An 11983-nucleotide genomic window follows, 5' to 3' on the forward strand; every position below is an offset into this window, starting at 1 on the left:
AGTCTCAGTTAAATTGCATCAAGAAATCAGTCTTTTGATAAAAGAAACACCTTATCTGTTGTCATCTTGTGACTTCCTACATTTTGGTCATGAAAAATTGAATTATGACTTTTTTCCCCAAAACTTATGACCCCCCGTATATTTGGAACCCCTCCTCCAAAGAAAATGATATAGCCCCCTAGTAATATTAATATAATCATTTAGGCCTAAATACTGATAATTATTTATTATAAAATGAGAAGTTTAATGATGATGATTTAGGCGGCCTATACGATTTCATGACAATACAGATTTAAAAGTTTAAAAGCAATAATATGACATATCCGTCATGGCACTCAATCAATTTGACCCGAAGCTTCAACCCAAATCACGGTTATCATACACTAAACTATGAGAAACTGTTTAAACAAAGTATGTAGGGCCTATACATTCCGTATAGGGCCTATCAATTCTCTCTAGAAAAGATTGTCTGATCATCACTTTTGCTTGAATTCGAAGTACTTCCGGTAAATTTTGCTCGCTCGTAACTCAAATGGCCCAAATTGGCCCAACATAATCTTTTCACAATCGGAAGGTAAAAACGTTTTGCTTTCATTTGCACTATATTTGAACTCCCTCAGACCCCCTTAAAAGCTTAATATATGAACATGAAAACTAAGTATATTTGTCAAGTTACGGCACAACTAGTGTAGAAAACAGTTTCATAACTTGAGAACAGAACATCCAAATTTCTTCGGGTTTTCGCACGATCATACATTGAAACTATAAGCTATCAAAACTGGTGACTTTGAACATCTGATTGACTAGCTGACGTCATTATACAGTCTCTTTTACAAGGCTTCCGGTACGGGTCAATGTAGGGTCAATTCCTATGAGGAAATTTTGGGAGTGACAATCAATGAACCATGGTAGAGGCTCATAACCATCGTGGAGATCAATAGCATGGCTGAAGTGGCTAGTCAATTCAAGTTTGGTGACTCATTGAATAGAGGTAACGGGATAATCTCCACTTAGGAGATTAGAATTCTGGCGATCATTCTCCATTTATTTATATACCTCCATGGTTCTATGTCCTTGTCTACTACAAAAGCAATATTGATTGATTCCGTGGCTTCCACACAGACGAATTTTGACTAAATATTGTATATGCGTTTTTTGGACTATTTTCGTGGATTTGACCGTTTGCAACGTTGATATGATATAATTCTCATGGCTTTTGGAAGGGAATGATGTAAAGTTTGTACACTGAAAAAACCAGAAGTATCTGTCTGCTGGAGGTATTCTTTAAGACAAAAAAACTACCCGACTTTGTACCCAAAAATTGAGCAATCTGTTTTGTTCCAAAAATCACATTTCTTCACTCATTTTCGCTAAAGTGAAATCTGGTAATGATAGATTGGACCCTTTACAACCAGAAAACCTTTATTATTTGTCATTCGAAAATTAATAACATTACAAAATTAAATAAATACAAGGTTATCTCCACTTAATTTGTACAATTTCACAGAGGATAGACCAAGTCAGATGCACTCAGAAAAAAGAAACCAAGGCCTATATCTGTGACCGGCCGGTTGACTGGAATTGGATCGAATGTATTGAAGAAATGACCGTGGTTTGGGCCAAATCTTCTTGGCCAAAAGTCTGTGTAGGCTATAATCTCACCCATCATGGATTTGATTGTTTCAAGATCTAGATCGAAATCAAGATCATTACAAATGAAGTTGGTACAGCGTGTCCCAAAAGTAACTTAACATTGTGAATTTGTCATATCTCAAATATTATCTACTTTATACCAAAATGGAGCACATATTCACATAGATTGATCTTTTAGAATTATTCTGATACCAAAAACAGCATTATTGATGACCCCTTGACCTTTCTGTGCGACTGTACACATGTGTGTATCAAACCCATGTTTTTTGTTCAAGCACATGAATGATGTGCTTCCCTGAACAATAGAGTTGGTTCACTCACTGCACACGCTACATTTATGTAAGAACATTCATGAATTACATGGCCTAGCGTAAGCGTGACTGCTGTTTAGATTATAATTAGGATATATTGACAATATTAAACTTTACTTCAAAACAATTTAAGTGAAGATGAATTTCATATAGATCAACGGGTTCAGATGGTATGGTTCGTTGCCGAGACAACGTCGGACAAACTCACTCAAGCGAAGTTTAAGGAACATTTTAATGTAAATTATGCACCCAGCCGAAATACAATCAAGCAGCTAGTGCAGAAATTCCTATCAACTGGATCTGTTCATGATCTATCTCGGGCAGAACGTGGAAGAACAGGAAGATCGGCTGCAAACATCGATGTCATACGAAGAGCGGTGGCGAAAAGCCGAAGACGATCAGTATGTCGACTTTTAATGGAGAACAACGTACCGCATACAAGTGTTCATCGAATCCTCAGAAAAGATCTTAAGCAGTTTCCATATAAAATCCAGATAAAAAGGAAATGAAGATTACGCATTGCAAACAAACAAACAAACAATCAAACAAACAAACACAGCAAAATTAAACAAAACAGATTTTAAAACGGTAACACGTTATATCGTGTTATCACGTCTCAAATGACGAGACTTATTTTGCGATTATAAAAGTGGGTTTTACGGTACGGTAGATATCCGTTAATTTCATGTCAAAGGGTCATGACCACATAGGCGTATTTGGTATCATAACATTTCTAAAACTTAAGAATTATCTACATACTGTGCAATTTTTGTAACAACACTATTAACCCAACGCAAGTTATGGCAAATTCACAATGTTAAGTTACTTTTGGGACACCCGGTACAATACAACTTGTAATAAATCTTCATTATGTGATTACATACGTTTTAAGAATAAGCCCAACCTGGAGAATTATCTTCTAGGTAAATTAGATTTTTATGGTGTCAGCTTAAAGTATAAGGCAAGATCAGATACACTGCCTCTCAACGGTAGAGTTGCATTTAGATGGAATATAATTTATCTGATTTTTATGATAGCTTTCTGATTTTGAGGTTTTGAAATACTACAAAAAATACAATTTATGGGTCAAATTTATAGGAGAGAAACACTGCTAAAGATTGATTTTATTTGACTCTTATCATCAACTTTACCTTTGTATCATTCCACGTTGCTCGTAATTCGTATTGCGGTAATATGTCTGGTCTGGCGTTGATGTCATCGAATGCCATTTCTATTGCAGGAACACAGCCGCTACCATCCCATCCACCGCCAGGTCCTTCGTAATATGAGCTGATATACAGCGGAATTTTCTCGCTTGGCTTTCTAGAATTCTCAAGGGGTCTTTTCTGATGTGTGTAACATTTGTTACAAAGCGCGGCACAGGTTAAGTTTGCCTCAAAGTCATCGCTACATCTGAAACGCTCAGTAACTGCAAGCATTGTTGAAGCAGGACTTGTAACATTCCAAGTTTCAAATTCGTAATTTGTAGTAAAATTTGTAGAAATGTTACTCTCAGATGTTGAGTAAACTTTAAAAGTTGTTACATTTTCAGTTACATCTGCAAACACAGCCTTAAGTGCTAGTAACAGCAACAAGCAACGCATGCTGAAACCCGTTAATAAGAATACACATGTGAACATAGCGCTGCAGATTTATTTCATATCCAAACCTGATCAACTAGAACTTCATGTATGCTCAAATGGACGTTGATGTACACGCAGTACCGTAGACATGGCAGTAGTTCACACCAGTTTACACATCTAAGCATTACATTTAAATGGCCGCAATTACCCTGTTTGGTTCATCGAATGAACCATTTAGTGGTCCGTTGCAAGCGGAAACGTTACTTAACAGTCAATCCTGTATACAGAGCGCCATACTAGTCCGACTCAATCAGCTCTCGTATACATGCATTTTGAAATTCGCATAACAGTGACATCTAAGCTGTGCATCTAAGCGCACACACCTTTATTCGAATGCAATGGAATACTTTGTTGAAGCGCAATGGCATAAAAGTTAACTGTCTATAGTGGAAATATCATTTACTCGTAGAAAGCTGTGTTGTTCCGTTCCAACAGCCGGAACGGCGAGTGGAATGGAATATTAATGGTACCCAGTGGGCACACGGGTCAGTTTCTGACGTTGTATCGACGTTGTATCAACGTCCGATTTCGACGTTGAAATAAGGTTGAAATCACGTTGTATTTGCAAATGGGCATCAACCTTGATACAACGTTGTATCGACGTTGTATCAACGTCGAAATTCAACCTGATTTCAACCTGATTTCAACCCGATTTCAACCCGATTTCAACCTGATTATATCATCCCGATTTTAACCCGATTTTGTAAATTATCATTCAAATATAGGGCCTAATTACTAAATAATAGTAATAAATTGATACTTACCCGTGTAGAGTTTCATAATCGGCCGGCTGGTGTATTATATCATGATTATAGGCCTGGTATCGCCCTGGGGAATTGCCACGGGTATATCGCCCGCATCGTAGTCGGTGCAGAATGCGCAGTTGGCACTCATACGCGGGAGCCAGCGGCGGGAGGCAACCCGGTGTGGAGTTGGTAGGTCGTGCGCAGCGGTCATGCGTTGTTGTCGGTGCAGAGGGCCCCGTGCAGTAGGCACCCATACGCGGCAGGCAACTGGGTGTGGAGTGCCGTGTGCAGCGGTCACATTTTTGACCAAAAATCACATTTTTGACCAAAAATCTAATTTTTGGCCAAAAATCTGATCTTTGACCAAAAATCACATTTTGACGAAAATTCACAATTTTGACCAAAAATCTCATTTTTGACCAAAATCTCATTTTGACCAAAAATCTAATTTTTGGCCAAAATCTGATCTTTGACCAAAAATCACATTTTTGACGAAAATTCACAATTTTGACCAAAAATCTCATTTTTGACCAAAAATCTCATTTTTGACCAAAATCTCAATTTTGACCAAAAATCTTATTTTTGACCAAAAATCTTATTTTGACCAAAAATCTACTTTTTGACCAAAAATCTCATTTTTTACCAAAAATCTCATTTTGACCAAAAATATAATTTTTGACCAAAAATTCACATTTTGTCCAAAAATCAAATTTTAGACCAATTTGTTTTTTCAAGATGGCCACCACTGAGTAAACCTGCAACCTTGTGCTAATTTCTCACCTTTTCATATCAGTTTACCGTAATAAGCCTCAATTTGATGATTGGACCTACTTTTAACCTTAACCAAATTTATCAGCTCACATAGGCTCTAATTAAAGCACTGATCATGATGAATTGAGGGTGCAAAATACACGATACCCAGTTAAATTACACTACATGCAAGCATTAGATATTGATTAAAGTATTTGAACAAAAATACAGCAATTTAATTATTTTCAGAAATAAATCTGTAATGACTTCCACATAGATGTAGGCCACCTTTTAAATCTTTCAGACCGTTTCCGGCGCACCAAATCTGTATTCGCTTCAACCAACACATCTTAAAAACCAAACATTACATTTAATAACTTTTATTTTGTAGCCAAGAGGTAAGGGTATAATCATCCCAGCAAACACAAAAACGTTTTAAAAACGTTTTAGATAAGTTATATTTTGGCTTTTGGCTTAGGTAAAAACGTATTTATAACATTAAAATGTCGGGTTATATAAAGGTCATGAAAACAAGGGAAGAGGCCTACGCATCATACACTGGAACATGGAAACATTCAAACAGTACAAACTAGCGCACGAGATCAAATTAATGATGCTTAATCGTATTCTTAATATATCAATATAGAGGGGAAAGAAGAATTACGCATCGCACACTAAAACATGAATTTACAAATGGAAACATTACATGCATAGGCAGATATACCAGAGTAAAAACTCCGGACATACCTGCCTGTGCGGGGACTCGAACCCCAGACCTCTCGCTTGTCGGGCGAGCGCTCTTACCACTGAGCTACACAGACTGTCCCTGATAAACAGGACTCAAGTCTGGTACTTATGAAGTAGGGTAAGCATCATTAATTGATCTTGTACACTGGTATGTAATGTGTTGTTTGTACTGTTTACCCCGCATGACTGCTCATATCCATAAGTACCAGACTTGAGTCCTGTTTATCAGGGACAGTCTGTGTAGCTCAGTGGTAAGAGCGCTCGCCCGACAAGCGAGAGGTGTGGGGTTCGAGTCCCCGCACAGGCAGGTATGTCCGGAGTTTTTACTCTGGTATATCTGCCTATGCATGTAATGTTTCCATTTGTAAATTCATGTTTAATTGTGCTAGTGTGCGATGCGCAATTCTTCTTTCCCCTCTATAGTCATGAAAACGTTAACGTTTTGTATAAAAACACACTACAACAATATTTTAACAATGTTTTCAAAATGCTATTGTAAACTATCAATGCAAACATTTTTGCCAAATATTTTGTCAACACTTAAATAACTAATTAATGTTAAAATATTTGCATCCAGCAAACACAGAAATGTTCTTAAAATGTTTTGTTTAAACGTTTAATAACATTTAAATGTCGGGTTATATAAATGTCATGAAAACGGTTTTAAAACGTTATTGCAAATATTTTAGGCAAACATTTTTCGCAAAATATTTTTTCAACCCCAAAATAACATTCTGTTCAGAATGTTTTGTATCAAGTTTTCAAAAATGTTTTTGGAATGTTATTAAAACGTTTTTATACCCTTTATATAACCCGACATTTAAACGTTTCTGTAATACATTTTGTGTTTGCTGGGCAGAAAATTATCAAAAAATGTTTTTTAATGTTATGAAAACGTTTTATACCCTTAATATACCTTTATATAACCCGACATTTAAACGTTTTCTGACAACCTTTTATAACCTTTTGCGAATGATCTCGAAAACATTTTGTGTTTGCTGGGATGTTTAATTTCAATTGCCTGACACGTAAGATAGAGAGGTGACGATGGAGGTAGAACTTTTTAAATGAACCTCGTATTTAATGTTAATAAGGGGTTTCCCTGGCTTGCGCATTTGGAATATCCATTCAATATTAACTTGAAGAAAACGCGTAAAAATCTTCTTTTCACGTTACAACTTACTTAAAACTTCTGATACCATGCAAGGTATCTTTAAAATATGGTTTCTAAGTCTTGACTTTTGATACGCTAACTAAACTGGAAATTGTTGACAGATTATACAACTAAATACTTTTATTTTTCTCATGGAAGAACTTCACACTAACTTTCTTAGACTGATGATCAGATCATACAGAGAATGTGATCAATAGTTTTGGAACTGTTCTGCGCTTGCACTCCACCCTTCAACACATGTTCAAAGGATCCTTGTCGTGCTCAGTTTTAGCTGAAGGAGATAAGCATCGAAAACGTCAACCCTATCAGTAGGCTTATTTCGCATTGATGATGTCATCACTACCAATATCAAGAAAATCTAGACCAGAATCTGTATTGCTTGCTTAGTTGTTCACCTTCTTTCTTTGTATGTTAAGACACATATCAAGGCAATAACAGCTGTTATCATTAAGCTGATGGGTTGGCGCCTAGATTTGAAGCTGGTCCGTTTCACAATTCCTGGAATTTGAGGCGGGAGTACATTCCATCTGCGGGATATAGATGGAATGAAGGACCCTTTGACCCTTCATGACTAACACGGTTAGAACTTAAACTGATGAGTAGTACGTGGCACTAACTGTGGACCCAAAGGCAGAATTTGCAGGAAGAAGGGGGGTTGATCTAGGAGTTGCTCCATGCCATTCTTTTAAACTAATGGCTCTCTCAAGTGACCAGTTCATCCGAAATCTTTGGCTGCATCTAACCTTTCTGATGTTAAGTCAATTTTCTTGATGCTTTATACATTGTACATTGTCATGGACTATAGTCTGTCTATTGCATGGCCAATCTTCACTGATCTTATTTGATTCCTTTATCATGTGGCGCAACGACACGTCAGCTGTAACGACAAAAATAACAATTTAGGGATTATCATTTAAAATAAAAACACAACTATTTCCATAATTTACACAGAAACATTATATTTGGCATAGATATGCAGTAGGATTAAATATGCGTAATGTATATCAAAAAATCAAAAAACTTGACGGAGTTACAAACCTAGACTCCCCTGCCGGTAACGTAAATGTCTAAATATAAAATCATTTAATACACGACCTAGCACATCATGCACATGCACATGACATGAACATGACTAGGACGTAGTCTAGGGCCTAGGGTTCACCTATCTATGCTCCCAGCAGTACCAAGCAAGACCTTTTACTGTACGATATGACTAGGGCTAGGTGCCTAGCATGCCTAGTTTGTTTTAATTACATTTACATTGCCCCAGCAAATATTCCAAACTGACCGAGTCTTCTACAAAGTAGGCCTACAAGTCAAGGCACTGTCATGACTGTATCGTGTCTGTCTAATGGTGCATTCATCGTATATACAGCATGCAGCAGGCATGTTGCTCGAAAAACACTAGCAACGAATTTGCTCACGGATACCCTCGCATTGCGTTAGAGAATATGCTCGAACAACATTAACAACAGGCATGTATCTTAACGGCTTAGTAAGCTTAACTATTTTAACATATCCTGAATTCCTGATGATACAAAATGGAAAAACAAGTTGAAATATACATGCTGCAAAAATGTCCAAAATTCAAGTAGACTTTTAAAGAAAATTTAAATGTTTACTAACCTGTTTTATTTGCAAATTTAGGCCTCAAGTTCATGTACGTCACTCGTACGTGTGTAACTCCATTTACATGATTTACTTTCAGTCTTTCACTGCTGTACATTGGGCAATATCCCATAGTGTTGGGCGAAAGCGATACGTACTTGCAAACACCTGCGCACGCACGTGCGTACCCGAAATAACTTTTGAACGCAGGTGCGTATCCATAAACACTTGCACATGTGCGTGCGTACCCATAAGCACTTGCGCACACGCTTGCGTACTTGCAAACACTTGCGAACGTGCATGCGTACGCATTTACTTGCGAACGGGTGTGTACATGCAAACACTTGCGCACACGTGTACGTACTTTCAAATACTTGCGCACGCGAGTACTCATAAACACTTGCGAACGCACATGCAAACACGAAAACACTTGCGAACACTTGCGAACTCGCATGCCAAATGCGTGCCCATAAACACTTGCGAACGTACGTTTGTAGGCCTACTTGCAAGTAGGCCTACTTGTGTACGCACGTGCGTACCCGCAATAACTCGCGAACGCATGTGCGTACCCATAACGCTTGAGCATGTGCATGCGTACCTATAAACCGCAACATCATATAACCACTTGAGATTGCGCATGCGTACTTGCAAATACTTGTGCACGCGCGTGCGTACTTGCAAACACTTGCAAACGTGTGTGCATACCGGTAATGTTCGCAAGCGTACGCATGAAAACTTCCAAACGTGAGTGCGTACTCGCAAACATTTGCGAACCCGCGTGCGTACTCACCAACACTTGCGAACGCGTGTGTGTAGGGCCTACCGGCAATGTGCGCGAGCGTACGCACCCACCTACAATAGCTTGCCAAACGTGCGTGTATAGGCCTACCTATAACATTTGCCGTCCCATGAAAAAATTTGAGAGAGTGCGTTCCCCCTCCCCTGCTTTCGCCGACTATGATCGATAACATCGATGCGGCCGGCTCCAGCCAGGGGCTAGGGGCCCGACTACATGACCGCTGCGTACGGTCCACTCACTCCACACCCGGTTGCCTCCGGCGTATGGATGCCGACCTCTGACGCCGGCTATGCCGGCGGCGATACCCGGGACATTACCCCGGGGCGATATCACGTGTTAGTAAAATGGTTAAAAGAATATGCGAAATAACAATAGGCCTATTAGGGACCGTTCAAAACACTTGTTCGGGGTCTGATGCAAAAAAAAATTATCAGTTCTCAAATAGTTCAGGGTCCCCTTTTTGACATAAAAATTATGGGTCAATCCCATCGAAAATCATGTAAACTCAATTTTCACAGGAAAATTGTTAGTTTATTTTTTTCAAGGCCACCCCCCTAGAAGGGTCAAAACTTTTAAGCACCCCCCTTTTTTTTGCATCCCCCAACAAGTGTTTGTCGCACCAGCTTCCACCAAGTTGTAGGAATTCCCATATCAACATCAGCCCGCCAATTGAGCGGCGACGGGGCCGTATAGCATACCCCGTACCACCCGGTGTTTTCGCGTAAATCATTACATGCTTGTTGGAGGTAGTGAACGCCGCGGCGGGCCACTTTTGAAGAAGAGAAACGGAAGTAGGGCCTACGGTATAAATCGGGAGATCATGCGGCATGGATATAATTACTTTAATCATGTTAATATACTAAGCATAGGCCTATTTCGTCCTAATAATATCTTATGTATTAAAAAGGCCATTAAGTCGTGCGTTGAAACATTGGTTGAAATCAGGTTGAAATTTCAACGTTGTATCAACGTTGAAGTTCAACCTGATTTCAACCTTCTTAATTTTTTGCATTGAAAGTTGGTTGAAATCAGGTTGAAATTTCAACGTTGTATCGACGTTGAAATTTCAACCTGATTTCAACCAATCTCTAGGTTGAAATCAGGTTGAAATCTGGTTAGGTTAGCTTTCGACGTTGTATCAACGTTGATACAACGTCGAAATCCTAACCTGTGCCCACTGGGATAGCTTCAGACAGGGTCTAATTCTGCACAAACCCGGGCAAAGTTATTTCTATAGATCTGCTGCGCATTCAAATTGCATTGTATTGCATCGTAATTTCATTTGTGTCTATGCTAATTATGTTTACACAACATGAACTCACGTGTTTTCAAGCAAATTCGCCGATAATAGGTGATCAAAAGCGATCGGAATGTTACAAAAGTACAGATCGCATTCAGCTAACTTCATATGAGATGATCTTTGGAAAAATACGGCATAATTTGTCTTGGTGTTTGGGGAATGCCATGCAGTAAAATATTAATACGTTGCAGCAATTCATGATTGACAACTAACAATCGGCGTGTCCTTCGTATCCTCCACTGTCAATTTCTTATCCACTCACTAATCCTCACAAAAGCTTTGTGTTGATACGTAATGTGTGGAGGCAAATTGCAATAAGTACAATGAAATAATGCCGCGGGCTCCGAGGCGGGTTTCTTCTTCATCTTACGTAACAGTATTGTTCTCCAAAAAAACCCGGAAGCTTGTCGTTTGGAGCTCTAGCTGAAATACAGCAAGATAATGTAAGATAGTAAATATAAACCTGTATTTTAGCTAGAGTATCTCGAGCTAGTAGGCTTTGTGGGAGATTACCAATTATAATAATATTATAAAGAAACTATCAAGGCGGTTCTCAAACCAGGAGTCTCGCCGGGTTTCGCGACCCTCTGCATATGTTTTGGTAACAGAAGTGAGAAAATAGGGACGATGGTCCTGAAATAGGTTGTCCGATGATATGGGTAGTGAACACCACATTATAAAGCATATTTATACATATTGGAAAGAACCTGTTAAATCATGCATGACTCAATTACAAATCTCTACATCACTTTCTTCTTGTCTATCGATATTTTGAATAGTGTTTATCTTTCCTAATATATTATGATACTAAATGAACAATCAGCTTGGGCAGTTCGCACTAGGCCCTACATCTCATAGGACAATAAAGCTAGCGCCCTGATCGATTCTTCCTGCATGTCAATATGCTTCATTTACATTGCATTACAGAGATCGGACACTAATCCCAACCATAACAAACCATGTAAACAATGATCACGTATATTACAGGTGATAAACTGTTATTCAATAAACTGTAGATTATTTTCTACGAATCAACACCTTTCTGCACGAATCTACAGTTCAGTGTGGATTCGTACAGAGAAGTGTGGATTCGTACAAAACATGTAATCTACAGTTTATTGAATAGAATTACGGCTGTTTCTAAATTAAGTGATAGGAAAAGGAACATTATCATGAACAAATAAAATTAAAAATTAAATGAACGACATTCAAAAATTATGAAACCATTTTACACTAAAAAATACAATGAATA

The 11983-nt window shown here is 38.4% G+C and overlaps 1 protein-coding gene across 1 annotated transcript in view; it reads right to left on the reverse strand.

Moving 5' to 3' along the window:
* Window positions 1-3403, reverse strand: part of LOC140145008 (gamma-aminobutyric acid type B receptor subunit 1-like) — a 65120-nt gene extending 61717 nt beyond the window's left edge. Inside the window, exon 1 of the mRNA XM_072166800.1 lies at window positions 3116-3403. Within this exon, the coding sequence (XP_072022901.1) occupies window positions 3116-3403 (288 nt within the window). The remainder of the gene's footprint in view (window positions 1-3115) is intronic.
* Window positions 3404-11983: the final 8580 nt, after the last annotated feature.

The sequence above is a fragment of the Amphiura filiformis genome, unplaced genomic scaffold, assembly GCF_039555335.1.
Source record: "Amphiura filiformis unplaced genomic scaffold, Afil_fr2py scaffold_113, whole genome shotgun sequence".
Lineage (NCBI taxonomy): Eukaryota > Metazoa > Echinodermata > Ophiuroidea > Amphilepidida > Amphiuridae > Amphiura > Amphiura filiformis.